Source organism: Manduca sexta, chromosome 28 (assembly GCF_014839805.1).
Source record: "Manduca sexta isolate Smith_Timp_Sample1 chromosome 28, JHU_Msex_v1.0, whole genome shotgun sequence".
NCBI lineage: Eukaryota > Metazoa > Arthropoda > Insecta > Lepidoptera > Sphingidae > Manduca > Manduca sexta.
The window spans coordinates 2,674,581-2,696,498 of NC_051142.1; the positions used below are offsets into that span (position 1 = coordinate 2,674,581).

Consider the following 21,918-nt stretch of genomic DNA (forward strand, 5'->3'; position numbering starts at 1 on the left):
ATTTGTATTTATTCGGGTCGACGTATTATAATGGTCCTGTAAATACATAAACGACAAATTATAGACGTCTGCGAATGTTTACGACAGTAATAGATTATTAATATAGATGCATTTGGAATTTGCTGCACAAGCGGCTAAATAAACATGCGTGTCCGTTCTGTGTGGTATCATAGTGTCAAGGTTATTATTCTGTGTTTTATAGTACTTAGTGCAATGAAATTAGACCATGCAAATAAAAAGATGCAGTTTTGTGTTTGTAATCTATAGATTCTGTATGTTGATGCATATGGAATTTGCTACATAGGCATCAAAGTAAACATTCATTACAATGCTATGTGATTTAGAAATGCCATTTTTTTATTCTGTATTGTTATTGGTATCCAATTGTCTCAAGTTATAATAAATAGGAAGATCATTTTGGTGAAAGTTGGTATCATGAGTCAAATGTTAAGATATTCAAGATTTTGATGGTTACGTGTGCAGTGTGTGATTACGAATCAGTTCGGAAATATGCCTGCGTATTAAAGTAAACCTGATTTTCGTCAGTACTAAAGTATTTTTTCGCTAGAACCCAACCCTCTGACGTTGGAGGAAAAAATTAAATGCGGTCATTGATACAGCATTCTTTTGAAATTATATTGTGTTGCAATTTGTTTTTCAGAAATTTATTGCAATATATCCTCATGCTTGATTGTAACTGTTATTAAATTTGAACGACATCTATTATCAAATAAGCAGCGTTTTTAATAAGAGCACATTTAAACACAAGATGTCGGTGCTCAAAAGTTCATTTTGACCCTAAATTCCTTATTTCGTCTGACATAATCGCCATATTACGGCGAAAAATCCAGTGATAATTAAACGAAACACTCGTACGGTCTCGAATTACCGCCCATTACAAAACATAAAATACCACAAAACGTATAAAAGGTTTGCGCAGTAAATTCTGATATCCACATTTGATTCGCAGTGCGTTACAATATAAAAATGCTTCTAATTAGCATCTCATTTATCTGGCGGCTGTAAAAATTAATCAACACGTTGTGTCAATGCACATTCGGCCGTTTAATTGCATTGAATTTTGCGATGCCAATAAAAGGGCACTTTTTGGAAGAATCAAAGGATAATTGGTGATACGGCTCCGTTCCTTGATTTACGCCTTTATGCAGATTATGAAGTCGAACGATAAATAACCCCAGGTGAATGAATGCGCAAGGATTGAGGCTTTGATGTCAAAAATATTTATGGACGTGCCGTGTTTGACGATCGCAGTTTTTTTTACAACCTGACGAGTTTAGTTTTCGATTGGCGCATTGTCATGATGCGTTTTTATTGAGTTGGCGTTTGTTGCGACAAAAAGTGAATGATGTACAGTTTTATTGGATTTTTTTAAGAGGGTTTTTGGATTTATGTACTTTGATGTAACTTTATTGAAGTGTTGTGACGCTTTTCAAGTTTATTTTGACTGAAAGTCGGGTGGTTCTGTAGACGAGTTAGCATTTGTGTTGTCCTGAACTATTAACATTAAATTTGAAGAGGTCTAACAAGACTTAGTGATATTATGGTGTAGAAATTCAAGTGATCTATTTTTCAATGTCGAGAGACGCAGTAACGTTTCATCAAAAGCTAGAAAGAATTTTGCTAAATAAACAAGCGTTATACCTTTTTTTTTTCAACACAATTCTTTCAATATATTTGCATATAAATTTAAACCAATAAAATCAAACATTGTACCGAAATACTACTCGGACATTATCGATGTTTCGCAAATCTCTTACGACCTGGGAATGGATGCGGTTGTGATTGTTCTGATCCTTGTATTTAACCCGGTTGATTGCGAATTTTACAAATATGTGAATCTGCCATTTAAAATTCTCAGTTTAATGTGGCCCACGATGTGTTTTGACAGCGCGCCCCCATTGTAAACATCGTTTTTAAATTTGAAACTTATTATAATCCAACTGGAATCGATTTTTATTGGCTCATACATTTAGTCCGAGCGCCAGAATTCGATCGTGGGCCGTTTGAACTCCGATCGGAATAAAATGTATTCTCAGAATGTTTTGTTTTTTGCTTTTGGCACATTACTTTAAAATATGTATGCGTTATTGCATAACTTATTTTAACCCTTTTCGTGTGGATCCGTGTTACATTTGCAAAATGTTTGAGTTTATTGTTCAGAGCTAATGCGCGGGTTAAATTTCTCGTATACCATTGTTCAGGACGTTTATTATTTAAGGGATGCATATTTTTTTAATTTAATTTCAAATTTGGAGGATTTATACGGGGCTTCATATGAGAACGGAAAATATATAAATGAATTTAAAATGATTAAAATGTAGGTATCGATGATAAAATTAGAACGCATTCCGATGATAAACGCGCATGTAAACCACGAATTTCCTGTCGAGTCTTATTAATATTTATGGTTTCAATTTCGGGAGCGATTTTTCCGACGCAACCAAATTCACTAGCTCCAGAATATAGAAGAATATAAATTTCGCAGGAATTAATAGCAGTTTAATTCGCCGCGCCATTTCTGATAGGATTCGTCGCGTCCCATTGGCCTCCATATTGTTATATCTTCGCGTGTGAATAGTGCAGTCATCCCGCAATGTTACAGATCTAAGACAATGCCTCACATTTATTTCCGGGCCATTAGTTTTTGAAGATATGGTTCGTCTCATCGCCAAATGTCCATAATGTTCCCGACGTTTTTATTACCAATATATGTTGTTATTCGCAATAAAGCTGATAATTTACGTGTAAATCGTCGGCGAGCCTTTTGTTTTTGCGCATGCGCACGTTGTCACGGTAAAATCGCTGAATCGCGTCGGTACCGAGTGTAACAACGATTCCTTATATCGTATGACAATGTTCTTGCAAACATATGCGGTGTCGAATAACCTAAATCCGTTTTGGGTGATTGAATTTTCTTCCGTCTCTTTTCTTTTTATTGGGAAAGCGCATTGCGCGAACGAGACGGTGAATGTACAATGTATATTGATGATTACAAACGGCGCGTCGATTGGATTTCAATACTCGTCAAATTTCGACCCTCGGTAGCATCGTCCGCATTTAAAAGTTAAATTCTTATTGACGCCTCAAAGATTGATGATTATACGTGGTCAACGTTTCTATTAGGGGGGAAATTAAAATTTTGGACACACGAGATATTAAGGTGTCTGAACGTCGGCATAGGAGTGTCGATGGAAGAAGCGTGTCTCGTGAAAATCATCGTGTTTGCTATTTTATGTGGATTTAGTTATGTTTTGAATAGCTATTCTTAAATACGTTAATGAATACGTCGTGCTATTAATGATTCTAATTGTTCCAAACATAATATGAAATGATAATGACTTTTTCTATTAAGGTCAAATGAAAAATTACAAAATTTCTGAATTACTGTAAGCTAAATAAATAAATAATTTCCTAAGTAGGTATTATTGTGCGAAAAACGATTCTTATATTTATTTTAATTAGCCTTGTTGCAAATCTCGGGATGAACTTGTGGAGGGACATATCGACATAGAACTATCTGGAGATATTTGGAGATTTCCTTTTTCATGGTCTCGAAATGAAGGTTTTCTCACGAGTGCATCAGAACACTCAATTTTAAACTAAATACACCAGTATAATCAGATCCGCCTGTCTATCGTCCAGGATGTCTTAACATCTTTAAATTTATGCACACAGTACTTGCACCGCAAAAAATACAAACATTAGCATTGACGAAACGTCCACTGTCTTATGCAGTCACGTCGCACGAGAAACAAAATAAATTCCACGTAACTAATTACAAACTTACGGATAGGGCTGTCACGTTCAACATGTGGATGGAGAATTTAATTACCATTAATTGGTTGTATGGAATGCGAATAGTACGGAGATTGACGTGTGCCTAAAATTGGTTATGAAAAATAATTATCGTACATTTCACAGCCGCTTTTAGTCGGAAAATCTGGATAATCTATGTAGATATTAACATTGACAACCCTAAACGTACAGTCAAGGCAAAAAACTTCTCTCCAAACACAGCATACTAATGATTCGTAATATAAGAGTTTATATAGTAAAATTAAGAAATTTATCTTCCACTATGTGGTTGTATGATGTATGTGCATACATTATGTGTAATTTTGATAGATTACAAGACGTGTGTGTTATTAATTAGCTCTTTAAAGTGTATGGAGTATGGAGTAATGGGCTAAGGTTTAGCATGTTACTAATTATTGTTAATTGTACATAAGTTATGTACTGGCCGACGTTAAACCTTTTGGTAAAAAAACACGTGCTTTGTTTGAGGTTAAATTATTTAGGGCCTGTTTCATAAATTTCCAGGAATTTTCATTTTATGGTTATGCCATTAAACAAGCTATTGTAGATAGTATTTTATTCGAAAGCATATATTACAGTAAGACTTTGGTATTTAGACGGCTTATACGTAATGTGACTACTAGCATTTTCTTAGAAGCTGTACTACAGGGCCACAATATCGTATAGAATATTTGTTGTCTACATATTATTCTTAGTACGTTTTATTTTTTTTTGTCTAGACGTGTTTCAAAGAAAATTATTACTAAAACAATAAACAGTTTATTACTACACAAGCCCAAACACTCAGTTTTATTCCCTTAATATTCACAATACAACGTTTCATCACTACACAGCTACAATAAACACACTGTAACACACATACAGGCTCGGAAAACTCAAAGCCGTTTTCCACTTCGCTGAACGTACGCTGAAACGAATGGATGATGTTTAAGGCGATACCTCAAGGTCCATTTTCATACATCATGGATATTTCGGCCTTTAAAATTTCGTCATATTAAATTTTAAAGGCCGAAATATCCATGATTATTAATTATTTTTACGTTTTTCTTTCAACTGCGAGAACTAATCACTAACTAGACGTGAATTTAAATTCTTTACTTGCCAATACTTGTTTAGTTACCCAGATTAAAGGTGAAACAAAATGTATGAAAATGGACCTTGAGGTATCGCCTTAATGTGACCTTGTTGCGACGCGTTGCTAGGTTACCATCGATCGGTCAGCTGAAACTTACATGCATGCGATGGCGGATTCAGCAACACTATTCGTTCGGAAAATAGTTTTAAATTAGGGCATGTAATAAAGTAATGTGCACCTTGATAGCGAGTGTTTATAGTCGCTTTTTAAACACATTTAGTAGTAATGTAGAATTTGTTATGGAAATTTTCCTGAAACCTCGATTCTTGTTTGAAATATCTGGAGTAATATCCGATGCAACTGACCTTTTTAGTGTGAAAGTTAGTTTCAGTTGATAAGTTTTGGATGAATCAGTCGGCTTTTCCCACTTGGCCGACTATTCCTGGAATATTATAAATACTATTGTAAAATGTTTACATTTTTTAATTATAATTATTGATGGATTTCCCCGATATGCATAGGGGATAAACATACGACAGATATCGGTTAGACAAAATATGTCTTTTAAATTTAGTATGTCATAACGAAATATAGAAATCTAAAATAACTATGACGGTCATGTGACGCTATGTTAAAAGAAAAAATTGTCGCGCTAGGTTTTTGAGTGTCCCTACAGAGTGTCGAGAAAGTTAATATTTAAAAAATAGTTAAATTAAGGAATAATGAGGTGTTTATTGCATGTGAAATTATCTTTATTGTTCAGTTTAAATGTTGAGTCATAAGATGGCGCTCACATTATACATTATAGGTACAGCTATTTCATTATTGGATACCTTATGAAAATCATTATTAACAGGGCAGTATAATATGTATTTCTCTATTTTAAATAATTCGGTAATCAACATAAATCATGTTGTATTTCAAATGTAATATCTAAGTTTAAATGTTCTGAAAAACACATGTAAACGTCGGTGTCGGTAAGTGTGTGTCAATTATCACGAGCCGAGCATTTAGCATGTCAATGACAATGAGAATATGCTAATCAGACGAGTAACCAACTTGTTTTTACTCGCAAACTTTTTGCCATCTTTCTACCAAATGCAAATTGATACTTTTTTAAATATTTATCCTTTGCATACGTATTTTTTCCATCCATCACATTAGATGTACAATGGCATTGTATTTTTTTTTTGGCCGGCGTGCAACCATTCCCGTCCAGTCCGGCTGACTGACATCACTCAGTGACAACGACCTAATATAATAAATTATTGAAATCTCCGTGCATTTAAAGAATGGCGTTTTATGACCGGAATCTGAATGTGCTGCGAGTGTGTGTGCGGCTAAATGTTGCCCACTAAAACTTTTATGGTCATTTGCGCACGATGTAATGACGTTTTGATATCGCGAAATGCTTCTTGAAATTGATTTTGCAAGTGTGAATTGCTCTTAATGGTAACGGGACGCGCATCTTGGTGAGCGGTGAAATTCTTAGAAATTTCTTGTTGCCCGTGAATGGTGCTGTCTAGTCCGCTTTCATCGAGTCGCCATTTTCTTTTTCATACTTATGCGTATTCGACGTGGAAACAGTTTAATTTCTATAAATGTTTGTCTATTTTTTTTTCTCCAATGTCTTGTATTGCTTCACCGCAATACGCGGAACAGTCTAATGCGCCAGAATGGCTGGAGTTAAATCAAATTATATTTTTTGCGCTTTCGATGCCACTTATGTGTGTAGTAAAAACTTATGAAAAATATTTCAAACTTATAAGAGTCTAGATTGTGCAATAAAATTGACTTTGATTTTATTGCTAAATGTACTCTCGTGATTTATATGAAACAAGGAGTAAATTGTGGAAGTAGACATAGTATTTTTTGTTGCATAAAATAACGGAATTTGATTTCTTTTAATTTAGAACTCGATTAGAATTACGTGTCGAAGTTTAAAGAATATTATTTTTATAATGATTTCTTATGTTTACGCGAATGTTTTTAGACATTGAAATTAAACTAATTTTCGAATAAAACACTAATTACCGCGATATAATCCGAAAATTAGTTTAATATTATTTTTTATACTCTTGCCCAGAACGTGGTAATTTTTTCCGTCGTTATCTTTCACAGATATCTTGTTTACGCATAACACTTTACAATTTCCCACTAATGCACTCTACGGAAGACACGGCAATATAAAAACTTATAAAAGCATGTAGATTTTTTTGTAGCCAAAACCTGCCGCCATTTGCATGCATTAGCCGGCTGTCAGTGCGCGCCAGTGTTGATGGTCGGATGGTCGCCGGCTCGCGGGTGAAACCTCGACCTCGCTGTCAGCGAGATGGTAGAAAAAAATACCATGTAAAATGCACGAGCGTCACGAATTATTGGTAGCCGGGTTTGTTTGCCTAAGTTGTGAGGGAATGACAGACTGTAGATTGGTATTTATTCGGTCAGGCGAAAAAAAGAATAGTTTTGACTGGTTAGTTTAGTTACTGGTTAGTTTAAGTAATAAGAGTGACGTAGGGTTAGGTAATCAGATTTGTGCTATCGACGATCGAGAGTCCGGTCAAACTTTAAGGAAGTTTTGAGTCACCAGTCTTGGTATAATTGAGGATAAGTGTAGTTTATTACATGCATAATATACTGGTGCAATGGTAATTAAACGTTATACCTAATTGTCTTATCTTAGTAATATTATTCGTTGCTTCAACCTCGTTCACTGATTGTAACAAAATTGTACCTACATTGTTAATTATTACTGTAACAATATTTTTTAATTTTTTCAGTTCCATTTGTAAAATTAACTTGCATTAACACATTTCAAGTAAAGAATATTTATTAATTCAAGTAGTTAGCAAATTCAAAGTCACACGTCGCACTTGGGCGAAAAGTGGGTGATGTCAACAGTAAGGTCTGTCGGTGACCGCCGTACGGGACCGCTAGACACACACACACACACACACACACACACACACACACACACACACACACACACACACACACACACACACACACACACACACACAGCAGACATGGCATAGGCAATAAAGTACTATTCATGATATTCTAAATCTGTTTTGACGGTACCACCCACTGGATTACGTGCATTAATGCATTGAATACAAATTTTATGTGAATGTTGTAAAAAATGCATTGTGCCGTGATTCGATTCTCAGTGCGTTACCGTATAAATCTTTTCCGTTCGTGTAGGTACACGCTGATTTTTCCCAAAAAGATGGTGCTTTTTTTTTTGTCTGTAATGTATTGGATATGGCTTGCGATGTTTTTATTGTTTCTAGCTAACGCGGTTGCGAATTGATATCCTCTTGGATAATTGGCGACCATTTCGTTTGGTACACATCGTTTTTTTTTTTTTTTTAAATAAAACACGCGTGTCATATTTGCGTTTTATTGCCGGTTAGTTCCTGCTTGTCGCAAAAAAAAACGATAATTATGGTCGCCACGAAATTATGTTTTAATTTGATCATTTCGACTTCATACAAATAACACTCATTAGTGATAATTCCATAATGATGCATTACCAGTGTTTTTATGCAATTTAAATATCAATCATTGTTTAGGTATACAATATACATTGGCATGTGCACGAAACTGAATTGAAATAGGTACTTACAATCGGAATACAAAAAATAAGAAAAGTAAAAAATACGTCTAATCAAAACTAAATTGCTGGCACTTTGCATAGAAACAGACCGAAAAAACAAATCACGGTGCAATTTTAACCAATTTTAAAACTAAAATCATATTTTTATGAATATTGCAGCTGGGGTCATTAATATCAACGATTATTAAGATTAATAATTTTGGATACATGAACGATTATATTTATGTTTGTAAAGACACGACAATCTGCGCGGGCGCATCGAATCGCAGCGTCACGGAGCCATCGCTTACACCGAGTCCTTGAACGGATAAGAGACTAGTCGCTAGACGTTTTGCAATTTACAAATTTTGCGCCCGCGCATTACAATGATGCGTGCGATCGTCGGGTTCATCGGTCCGATTGTATCGCCTCCGCTGATGATTTTTTCCACAGCCACCGCCAATCCAGGACTTGTCCGTGATTGAAATTTTCAACGCACGAAACTCGACATCGTATTTTTGCACCGATGCAAAAACACGTTGCCAGAATTACTATTTGCTATTTATAGTTTTTATTATTGCCAGTGTGTACAATTTTTTTTATGTACAAGTTAGGTAATGCATTTTCCTCACTCGACATGTGGTTATGAGTTCATGTCCCATACTATGACTAATGTAGTTTCTAATGTTGTTGACATAATTTACAAACTTAAAATTCTGCTTAGATCCGGGTGCGCGCACGATGGCCCGAGATGAGCATTCCAAATAGGCATTGAAAAATTAAACAAATCAAATAGGTATTAGGTATATTCTTGAATAATAAAACTATACGCGAGATCAATTAGCCACAACGTAATGATTGCAGCAAGCCACTAATTATTTAAAAACGCTCGAACACATTAGAGCTCCTAGCATTTGCCAAGTAATAGTTTCAAATGGCCAGTGATAAAAACGTTTCTACGTAATAACATGGAACCTGTGGCGCATTTGTTCATCAAATGTGTACTTATTATAAGCATAGATTTTTTTGCAACAGAGACATGAGTTAGATTAGAAATAAAGTCTAGACCTGGGTCATTGGCAGGGGATGATTCGTAAGTTTTGGCCGGTCCGACGTCGAGTTTGTATGAATGCATTTTTTTCATTAAACTTTTTATCTAGTTGCATGAAATCGTTTCTTTGTAGTTGTTTTTGGGCACACGTCGGCCGGCTGCCGGTGGTACAATCTAGATCATGTCTTAGATTGTCCCCCGTATTGCTGCGAAGTCACGTTTCTGGATCATTGTATTGCGCTCTTTTAATTTCCGAGGCCTATCGATGTAATTTCTCGTTAATTATTAACGATTTTTTTTTGTTGCCTCCTCGCAGATATAGATACGTAGCAGCCTTGATTTTTTTCGTCGCACCTTCGTGTCCGATTACTTTTGAGTCATCGTTACGAAAGCACTGATTGACAGGAACAACACGCTAATCACAATGCAGATGTCCAAATTGTTATCTGATACTGGACAATGTGGGCTTTCCATATTCGACAGTGCCGATGACTGACAAATCGCACGAGTACGCGATTCATTACAATAGAATGTAATGTTGCCGTCTGGGTACCTATCTATAGCATTATACTTGTAAACCTAGACATCGTCTGTATTAGGCATTGTGTTAGTTGGCCATTGTTCGGGGAACAATCCGAAAAAAAACCAGGTACATCATTTAGATTGCAACAGAAATATAAAATTTAATAACCACCACAATTCGAGAGTTTTATAACTACAAAAAACAAAACAGTCGGACGTTTATGTTTTCTAAACACGTTTTGCATTATATTTAAAAGGACCAGTCAAATGTTTCTGGCTAATGGTGCGCGCAAAAGCGGCTCCCGTGGCATCATCAGCCATCGAACCGGTCACCAGAAGTGGCCATCCGTGTTCGCCAGCCGCTGTGTTTGCTGAAATAACAAACGTCTACCGGTACGTAACACGAGGGAATTTCGCGAGAGGCCTCTATTTAACCTCATTTTTTCGTTTACACAAGTCCTTGTTTGCAGAGGCTTTTTGCCATCGAGGCCCGGTAGGGTTACGCGTGTTGACATTGCAAAGTCAATTGATTTCGCAATGAATTTGTATGAGCTGTTTGATATTACAAGTACCTGCCTCAAATTTGTTAGATCATTCCGGAACTTACCATCCAAATACAGTTATTTCAATGATGCGCGTGAAAGTATCATTTGTGTTGGGTTTGTACAACCCGGTGCATTTTTAGGCCAGTCAACTGTTGAAAAAAGTGCTCTGTTTAAAGTCAGCGTCACCGTGAAAATTGTAAAAGTCATTGATGTTATAACGGTGCTTCCCCACTGGCGGTTTTTCAACCGCATTCCTAAAAGCGTTGAAAATAATGAACGCTGCAAGTCCACGTTGCGCAATAGCTACTACACTTTCGAAAGCATTTAAAACGGAGTCTTTTTTAAATAACCGCACGCCTTTTAAAAACGAGTCAATATTTCAGCAATTTGTATGCAGCGCGTCATATTGTGCTGAAGATTTAGCTTGAGAGCGTCTGCATTTGGTTTATTATTTGTTTTATTGCATATGAAGACGTGACGTGCGTACGGAACCACTCAGGTCACTAGTTCTGTCGTTCATTTATAGTACCAATCAATCTGCTATCTGCGATCTAGTCACTACCTGCTGGATTTTTCGGTTTTTATGCGTCTGCTGTCCGGGGTTAACAAACTTACATTCTGATTGCTCATTCATCTTACATCATTGTGGTTTGGGATAGATCGAAATTTTCTTTTTTTCTTTCTTATCGCAATCCATTTTAATATCATTAGTATGAAATATAGATTGCATTATTCGTGTCGAATCATTGGATTTTTTTCTATTGGGTCGTTCCGGTCGTGTTTGACGTTCAGACGAGGGACGTCATTGTGCCTTTTGTAGTGTCTGGAGATAGATTGAAGTTCAATTGCATTTTCTATTGAGGCATGTTTTTGTCTATTTGCGTTGAATAAGGCAATTGCGGTCCGAGGAAGTAGACAATTTGGTTTGTTCGCTGCGCTGTCTTCGACCGCGAACGTGAAACCGTCTGATACCATCTGTCACGCTATGTTTAAGTTGAAAATAATTAGCTTACAGTTTTCCCAGATAGTTTTCGTATTCATTTGTGCGGAGAGAAGGATGCAAACACTTTTTTCTATTGTAATTTTTCGTTGTTATTTCCAATGTCGTTGACTTCCATGTTGAGAGTAAAGTAAACGTCTATTTATTACTGCATGACGTGACTGAGTTGTTAGAGTGACGTGACTCAAAAAACATTGCCAACAATTCATTTTTTGATTGCGTAAAAAACGTAATTTTGGTAATCAAAACGGCATTAGTTAGACCAAACTTGGTGGAGATTTGCTCTGTAATAGATGTGTAACTTATTTTTAATGTACGGTTTATTTAGTCACGCATTTTGTATAATGCCCGATAGATCTTTGCCAACATTTAGATGGTGGAACCAATTAGTTTGGATTAGCTGCTTGCAATTGCTTTGTGATTTAAAATTGATGTATTCAGAGAGAGTATTGAATAGACTTTTTGTATTTAAATGACAATTTACCTTTTATTCTCGAAGTTCCTGATAGCTGCGACAAGACTTGTATTTTGTTATGGTGCGAAAACTGTGTCCGTCTGGATATATAAATATTAAAAAAATGTCACTACTCCTGTAAATATATAAAAAAAATCGCGTATGTCGATTCCAGCTTTTATTAATATCATAAACTTTAAATCTTATATCTAAGTTTCTTAACACAATATGGATCCTTTATGTGAGATTTAAAAAAACAAAACATAAAATTGTTAATTTGTCTTTTCGTGTATGAATACTGGTATTTACACATTGCATGTCAGGTTTCATGTCTACCATCGTGGGAACAGACACACGTTATAAAGATTCGCAGCATTGTTAGAGATATGGCACTTTTTTATTACTCATCACAAGAGATATCACTGAAATCTTTTAGACTGTTTTTGTTAAAGAAATTTAGATAAAATTAATCGATTTGTACGAGCATGCAATATACCTTCGATAGAATATGTTCTGATTCTAGAAAGTGATGAAGCTTTATGTTCCATTTGCGGCTTCATGGAAGCTTGTCACAGGCGTAGGCTAGATAGATCCAAATGTAAAGCAGTCATACATATTTAGAGTGAAGTCTGGCGAATGCATCCCATTTGGTAAACGTGTTAGCAGTCTATGCGGCGGTAGTGGGGTCGTTGAAACGCGATGTGTATCTCGGCTGCAGTCTAGACTAAAATATGATGTCAACCCGTGGTAACACTAAAAATAGCCCACCTTTCCCCGTGCCAGTCTAAACTTGACGCTAATTATTGTCAACGCTCTGTTTGTTCATACGTATCGCACTTGTGACTTGAGATACCTGTTTAGTCTTCCAAACCTGTTGCAAGTGGCTGCAGGCGATTAGTTTGTTACGTAATATAAATAATATGCATTTTGTTTCAAACGTCAAGGCCACCGTGTCGATGACCATCGGGGGCGGGGCACCTGTTAAGTCAATATCTCCTTAAGTGGCAGTCGCGAATTAATCACCGTGCATGTGTGTATGCACTTTCATTCTTATTTCAGCTGTTCCGTTACATCCATTCATTCACTCGGCAGCAGCCCGTGAAAGGATCACTTCTACTCCGTTGATTTTTTGCGGCGTGCCGTCGGTTTGTGTATCAATGATTGAGGTGCAGCAGGAACGGAACGTCCCAACGGTGTCGCGGTATCGTGTAGTTTTACGTGTAAATCTTTCGTTTATCGCCGATATTTATTGTGAGTGCATTTGAGTTGAACATTCGTGTTTATTGTTGTTGTGTGTTGTGCGCATCCTTATGTTTTCGCCTGACGTAGGCGTCGCAATCCAGTTGTTGTGCCTCGTTGAATTAAAGTAAAATGTATCCGAGCGAAACGTGTCGTGTCCTTTTGTTGGTGTCTCCTTAAACTTAAATACTGGCACCGTTCTGGTCCCAAACTACCAATATTTTTCGCCCACGCCGCGGTCGCCGAATTCTATGGTGCAACAATAAAAGGATTATTATCGGGCCCAAAACACACATAAGGCAATAGCGACCCACGTTGTCTCACGAAATTTGTTTCGCTTTATGAAGGTGTTATTCATCTAGATTACTTAGGATTCGTAATAAAAGCGGGGTTCACGGACGTAAAATTGCCACGGGTTTACAAGAATCCTGCACTTTTTGCATTAAATTACTAAGAATTATGCGCGACTTTGTCGGTGCGAAAATTAACATCAAAAATTTCAACGTCTCTTTAACTTTGACGGCAATAAACAAACAAATGCGGGTTTTATGTCTCTCTGTATAAATAATTGTAGATCATAAACGTTCTTGACTAATTATTCTGGACGTGGCTCATTAATATAACTGTAAGCGTAGTAGGTAAGTGACATATTTCTCTTAAAAGAAATCACGCGAGCGAGTGCAGCACGCAATTTAGTGTATCATTTTGGAGTGCGCAGTTTTAATTCGCCCTATTGTTTTTCTCATCGAAATTTGTTCTATAAAGATTGTTCCAATGATTAATTGAAAGCGTTACGCAAAAACTTCACAGACAATTAGGGACGCTATCAAAAGTACACCATGAGTTTATTGCGTTTTTTAAAGTGATTTTTTTTCCGCGCGTTTAGCACAAAAGAGCTCGGGTGGGCGAACTCTTCAAGGACTAGTTAGATATGCTTCAGGAGGTTTTCGATCCGTTTTCTAGTCGTATAATAGTTTCGTTGACTCCATTTTTGCGAAGAGCACAATTATTTACCTGTCTCCATATTGAAAGTACTTACTAGAAAAAAAACTCGCATAAGCTAATTTGAATAATTTTATGTTCCAAGTCTAGGTATTTGTGAGATTTTTGAACCTGCAATAAAGTCTAGATTGTTTTTTCTGTCAAGCTCGCGTCTTTTTTTGTGTGTTCGTCATGCTTGATTTACGAAGCTTTTGCGTCTCGTGGCGATTGTTTTCAATGCGTTTTTATTTTTATCTATTAGGTTTTATTCTTTTTTTTTTCTTACAATAATAGAGATTAGTAATCATCAGAATATATTGTTTGCCACTAGTGTGTGGTGTTGAAATTAGCGGATTCAATTTGTCAATAGTTTTTGCAGCATCATCATTTCGTATATTAGCCGCTTGGTGTTCTTGTGTTTTATAACCATTGTGAAACATAATGACTGCTGCATCATTCGTTAATTTAACACCATCCTTCGTATATATCTTCATGATGTTTATTAATTTGTTCACTTTTCCAGCATGCTTTATGTTTTTTAATCACGCTAAATTTTAGTTGACGACCATTTGGTTGCAAATGACTATGCTGTTTTTGCTTGTTTAGACACAAATCTTTGTCTATTGTTCGTGTGGTCGTTACACTAATGAGTTCCGCGCAGTCGCCGTAATGGGAATGGCTCGGTTTGTGTTGACCGTTCTCTCGACATCTATTGATGCTATTACTTAATTATCTCCTTAAATATAAACACGTGGGCAGTAATTGAAGGTGTTCGCTGTTTTGATTGAAGAGTGTGTTGCGGCCCTCGTTTTTGCCACCACCCACTTCTATATTGAGAGCACGTTTTTGTGTTTGTTTGCTGATCGATCAATACTGTTTTTTGCATACGCATAGCACACGTTTCTGATCGCATAGTCATACCATGTTTGATTTTCTTTAAAACATGTTCAGTCTTGTTTATTAAATTCGAATGAAATTTGTCAAGGATTCTCGTTGTCTAGAGCACTGAATCATTCGATAGCTTTCCGTTTAATGTCGGATGCCATGTGTTGTTTGGTCTGCGCGTGACAGCCCTAAGTGCAGCAAGTTGTCAAGAGCATAATCGTAAATCACAAACTAGTCTTGCGTCCATAAAGTGCTCATTTACTTGCAAGTGCGCAAGCACATGCAAATGTGTTTTTTTTTTAATTTATGCTACTTCAGAGAAGGGGCAAAGACATTTAGGTTGTACAACTCATTTCGAGTGGCTGCTATTATTATCAAAACTAAGATTTCCATCTGCCACTGTCGTACGTAGTGGTCGTATAAGTTTTTTGTTGTGTTACAAGTCAAGTTATTGCTAAGTGGATTTATTGATGCGTCCATTGACGTATATATAGACACGAACGTCTATATAAACTATTTGATCAAAATTTGGAATTAGAACTAAAGTTCGCTGCAGCGCTAAAACATCAATCGTCGTCTTACCAAACTTTTAAAACATGCAGTGCTCAAGCGCTTTAAATTGAGTATTAGTAAAATGGCAATCAAAACGTCACTATTATAAACTATTTTTTCACTTGAACAACAAATCATTTTACTTACTTGACTAATAATGTTAATTCACATCCAGTTTTACGCTTAGACTCGAGTTTTTATATTATGAGCGGTCGCTGCGTACAAACAACGCTGTCAATGATGAAACCATACTAAAGTTAGTTGTAGGGATTGCAGTGTTGTCGAGTCGAGTGTTCGGAACGCCAGATCTAGTACGTAGTAAATATACATCGATGGATGCGACAGTTTTTAGTGCATTTTAATACTTACATTATGTTGATTGTCTTCTTAAGTTAGTGTTTGCGTTGACTACATATTTATAATGTTTAATAATGTTATCATTTAACGGGTTATAAAGATTTTTCCTTGTATAGGATTTCCTCGTAATTTGATGTTTCTGTGATTAGGATCACCATTCTGTATTTTAAATTAAACTCGATGTACGATGTATATTAAAGTCATTTTGATTTGAATACGGTAAAAAGTATTTTTATTAAAGTAAAATATTATTGTCTTCAATATTTACTAAGCAATCCTTTTTGATTTCAGGAGAACATAGATCCATCACCGTACAGTCTGTCTCCGATATCCGCTAAATCCGAGAAACTCTTGCGGTCACCCCGCAAGGCCACGCGGAAGATATCTCGGATCCCGTTCAAGGTGCTCGATGCGCCGGAGTTGCAGGACGACTTCTATCTGAACCTGGTCGACTGGTCGGCCCAGAACGTGCTCAGCGTCGGTCTGGGCAGCTGTGTTTATCTGTGGAGCGCATGCACTAGCCAGGTGAGTTGGGGATTTGGTTGGTTCAGGAGAGGAATGGGGGGGGATGATGATGAGAGGTGATTACCCCTCGACAGTCAACACAATTATGCCAGCGTGTTGGAACCGGACATACACTTGTATGGGCCACTATAGCGGATTTTAACACCTTGTGTATGGTAACCGCTATTCGGGCAGATATGAAATATATCCCACCACCAGCAAAAGTGGTTGGTGGTGTTCAGTGACAAAAGGGCAGGTGGGGGATGTAAGGCTCTAACATTTGATTTTAATGACGAGAGTAAACAGATTGTCCTAGAGCTTTTTGTAAAACGATGAAATGAATTTGTTTGGCTTTATAGTAAAAATTATCATCTCTCGTTTGTTGAAACTCTATTTTTACACCACTCGACTTACCGTCAGGTGCATTGATCACTCGCGTGTCCGTAAAATAAAAAATGATGACGAATAAGAAAACAAAAACTGCCCCGATTATGATATTGAAGTTCCTCATACATTTTCATTGTTATGTCCCCAGGTGACGAGGCTATGCGACCTGTCGTCGGAGGGTAACGCGGTGACGTCGGTGGCGTGGAGCGAGCGCGGCCACCTCGTGGCGGTGGGCACGCAGAAGGGACACATCAGCGTCTGGGACGTTGCTAGCAATAAAGAGGTAAATACTTCATTTCGTAATTAACTGTATCATATAACATTTTCACTACAAAACTGGGCGTTGCTCGCTGGCTCGATCGGAATGAATAAAAGTCCCACTGAGTGAAAGAGGCCTATGTATTAATTAATCAGGGAAATTGTGTACATTTGTGGCCAAATTTCATCATATTAATTAGTTCGGGATAAAGTCTACATTTGTGACAAATTTCATCAAAATTTGTTCAGGGGTTTCAACATTTGGCTCAAATTTCTAACGATACATCCAAAGTTCCAAATATCTCTATAAAGTTTAGCATTCGTAATATTTCAAAGGAGTAAGCTTTTATGTAAATTGGTGTGAAATCTTTAGGGATGATGTTTGTGGTAATGGGGAATCTCACATGAGCATCTGACTAGGTCATATAAAAATGTGTGTTCCACCACGTCCTGTGTAGTTTGACACGTAGCATTATTAGGTCTTCTCTTCTAAGTGAAGATGTGTTTGTTCCAGGTATCGAAGCTGCAGGGTCACATAGCGCGCGTGGGCGCCCTCGCGTGGAACGGCGACATCCTCAGCTCCGGCTCCAGGGACCGGCACATCCGGCAACGGGACACCAGAGCGTCGCGTGAGTGTCACCTGTGTAGCGTAAAAATGACTTTAAATATTGGCAAATAGTACACATTTCCCCTTGCAGTGGGGGGTGTATGAAGACCATGAGGTCAGTGGTGGTCTCCTACCTTCAGTTAATATATTGCTATAGACGGCCGATGGCCTAGTTGGGGGCGGAACGGACTACTGACATAAAAGTCCGCAAGTTAAGATGGCCTAGATGAGAGTGAGGAATGACGAGACGAATGTTCACAAGTTCAAAACTTAAGGTCACTTACGACCTTCTAAAACTATGCGAGTATTCTTTGCAAATGATCACCGTTTGATTTTCAGCGTCGCAATCGGCCCGCGTGCTGCAGGGTCACCGGCAAGAGGTGTGCGGCTTGAAGTGGTCGCCCGACGGTCAGTCGCTCGCGTCCGGCGGTAACGACAACAAGCTGTTCGTGTGGTCGATGGTGAGTACTCACCATCATTGTATATAATAATAGTGGCGACACCGCGTTCCCTGATTCCGTGGGGGCTAAATGAGACCCCCTGACCCTTGGCTTGCCTTAACTGGCCGGCTAGGGGTGGAAGTCGCAAGAGCTAAGAACCTCAGCTCCAGGGTGGAAGTGCTCAATTTGCGTAATAGCGAGGAAACCCGCTCCGGGACGCGATAGCGACCCGCGATGGTGAAATCGGTGCACACCTCTCGACACCCTTAAGCCACCCACACCGGTGTTGCGTCCTTGGCTTACGCCACTTATGGGATGCCCATCTAGTGGGGGCAAGTCACCGTCTGCCTTGAATACATAAGATTGAGACATTTTACTTGGCAGGCGTCCCGTTGTCTCAATCAATAGCCCAGCAACCAGTCCAGCTAGATCCCATCCATAGACCCAATATAATTCCCATCTTTTCTGCAATAGTCCGTGCACGTTGCAAGCGCTGTCTTTGGCTGTATTTCCTCCATAAGTATAGACAGAGAGAGTACTCGCAAGGTGTATAAACCCCAACTAGAGTAATGTATCTTAAAGGGGCCTCTACGTGTTGGATCCGTGTCCCCACGCAAGCCTTCCAAAAGGACCGGCCTTTATGCCGTGATTTCCCGCAGGAAAGATACAACATAATAATAATAATGAATGTGGGACATGTGGGACGTGGACTCTACAATTATTGTCCCGATTGTCGTTTCTGCGCATGGGTTGATACCAAAGAGCTTCGACCAACATCTTCGGAAGCTCTCAATTGGTCGTTGGGTCGGAAGCCAGGTGCTTGACACGGCGCGCATTGTGAGGTGATTCCTCACTTTAAATCCCTAACCGCCGGTGGCCTGGGTCTTGAGCTTCACCATCGAAGGGGCATAAAAAAAAAAATTTTTTTTTGTTTTTTTGTAATGTATATGTAAAAATGTAAAAAAAACTTTTAAAGTAAAGATAATCATAATATCAACCCTGTATTATACTGTCCCACTGTTGGGCTCGGGCCCCATCTAATACTGAAAGGGATTAGGCCTTAGTCCACCACGCTGTGTATGATGTATATGATGTGGTAGAAATATACTATGATTAATTACTTCTATTGCATAATAGGTTTTGCTCGCGGCACCGATCGTATGCAAAAGTTTTTCCGGAATAAAAGTCCCGTTTTATAATTTAAAAAGTCATCACTCAGGTGTAATGTATCTTACTACAATAGAGTGATTTAGCTATTGTTTAAGCAGGAAAAAAAATTTTATTACTAAAATTTTAAATACAAAATAAAAACAAAAGTGAACATTAACGAAAGTCACACGATTGTCGTGTTATTTTGTAAACAAACTTTATCCTTTAAATATATGCAAATAATTAGCCGTCGCTAATCTTTCGTTATAATTTTAATTAATTCGTCGTCCGCCCGATAAAGATGACTTTGGCGACGTTCACACAAATAAACTGTCCGAAGTGTAGCTATAAAGTGAAAACGGAAGATATCACAGCCATGTAGGGTGACTACACGTCTTGTTTTTAATGGAATTGTCCTATAATAACTCGCATTGCAGATTTTAAAATACTTAATAGTTATTGTGAAAAAATAAAGATCAATCTATCCTGGCGATTATTCGTGTCAGAAGAAATGACAAAGAATTTTCTTACCGCAAAAAAATTAAAAAAAAGTCTAAAAATGCACCGCAGTTGTCTCGTTTAGAGACACAAAATATGGACACATTTTTTTTTCATTGCTTCGAATGACGAGACGAGCTTGCCGTTAAATATATGTGTGGGAATTTGACAAAAATTTTCGATATTGCACACCGCAAGCGTCCTTCGATCTTGTTGCAGCGATAAAACTTCCTGTTTTTAGTGTGTGGGAACCCATTTTTATATGTATTTTTATACCGTCTCGTTATGCCGTGTTATATTGGGCGATTGGAAGTTGGCGAGGTGTGATTTGCTAATATAAAAAATGTGTTAGTTTTTTTGGGGTGTTTAATTTGTAATGTTGGGATTTTGTTAATGTATTGTTTTTTGAATCGTGAGGCTTTGGATTCATTTCTAAACGGGGTTTACAATGTATGATGTTAGATTTAGAATCCGAAAAACTTTCTTAATCACCAAGGGACTGTGGTAGTAAAAATTAACAATTTAAATGATAAATTATCTGTTAATTGGTAGATAATTTGTTTACATGTTTATAACTACTGATGTTTAGATTAATTCTTAATTAGCAAGGTATTTTGTGCTAGTGAAAATTAACAACGTCTAAAAACATAATTTGTCTAATAATTGATAGATATTTTGTTAAAATTTTTATAACTAGTTATGTTTAGATTAATTGTCAATGAGCAGCTGTTTGATTATAACCGTCTCCCCGCAGCACTCGACGTCCCCGGTGCAGACGTACTCGTCGCACGTGGCGGCGGTGAAGGCGATCGCGTGGTCGCCGCACCAGCACGGCCTGCTCGCCTCGGGCGGCGGCACCGCCGACCGCTGCATACGCTTCTGGAACACGCTCACCTCGCAGCCCATGACATACGTCGACACAGGTAAACACGACTGTTCCAGAATACAAGCACGGGAAAGTGACGCCACTGCACCTGATGGTAAGTGGTGTGAGGTCCAATAACGATGATTACCCATCGACAGTCGATACAATTATGCCGGCCTGTTGGATAACACAAGCTGGTCTCGGAACGCGATACACTTACTTGACCCACTATGACGGGTTTTAACACCTCGTGTATGGTGGTCTCTATCCGAGGTGATATAAAATACGTCTGACCATCAACAAAAGCTAGGTTAGGTTAGGTTAGGATTGAAAGATTTTCGGAAATAATCATTGAATTTTCTGGGATAAATGTAGACTATACGTTATTCCAAAACCTTGCCCGTCTGTCTTCCAAATTTCACCCAAATCCGTTCAACAATTTCTGCGTTTATTTCGAACAAACATCCAAAAAACATCACTAATTTTTGCATTTATAATATTAGTAAAATTGAAATTTAGGACAAGTATTATTAATATTTTGTTTTTTATCGTCAGGTTCGCAAGTGTGCAACTTGGCGTGGTCCAAACACTCGAGCGAGTTGGTCTCAACGCACGGCTATTCCCAGAATCAGATCTTAGTGTGGAAATATCCTTCGCTGACTCAGGTAAGGTGGTCCCTTTATTAGTACTTATGAGTTTGTTTTACTAATACAATTAGACAATTACCAATTTATATTTTCTTGTGTACAATACTGAGGATAACATTTTAATAGAGAAATATCTGTTCAGTCTATTTTGCATAATGCTCGAATAAACCAAAGGTTTTTTTATACTAGTCATATACCTAATTAAGTTTAACCCTTTTGGTGAATGAATTTGTAAGCACACATCAATGTTAAGATATCCCTGAGCAAATTTCATGTTTCTAGAACCACCAGTTTTAGTATTTTCTATCAATCAGCCCCCTTAGAATTTCGCATGACACACGCCACTAACATCTGTGTCATTCGATTGTGATTGGTCGAGAGACTGACACGTGACTCAGCAGTTGGTCTCTCGACCAATCACATTCAGACGACATGTGTCATGTTTACTTTACAACATTGTAATGGGC

At 37.7% G+C, this 21,918-nt stretch overlaps 1 protein-coding gene across 1 annotated transcript in view; it reads left to right on the forward strand.

Moving 5' to 3' along the window:
• The window catches only part of LOC115443310 (fizzy-related protein homolog), a 60,035-nt gene that overhangs the window by 33,506 nt on the left and 4,611 nt on the right, over positions 1–21,918 (forward strand). Inside the window, exons 3-8 of the mRNA XM_030168666.2 lie at positions 16,388–16,621; positions 17,136–17,270; positions 17,760–17,874; positions 18,192–18,313; positions 20,694–20,862; positions 21,360–21,469. Of these exons, the coding sequence (XP_030024526.1) occupies positions 16,388–16,621; positions 17,136–17,270; positions 17,760–17,874; positions 18,192–18,313; positions 20,694–20,862; positions 21,360–21,469 (885 nt within the window). The remainder of the gene's footprint in view (positions 1–16,387; positions 16,622–17,135; positions 17,271–17,759; positions 17,875–18,191; positions 18,314–20,693; positions 20,863–21,359; positions 21,470–21,918) is intronic.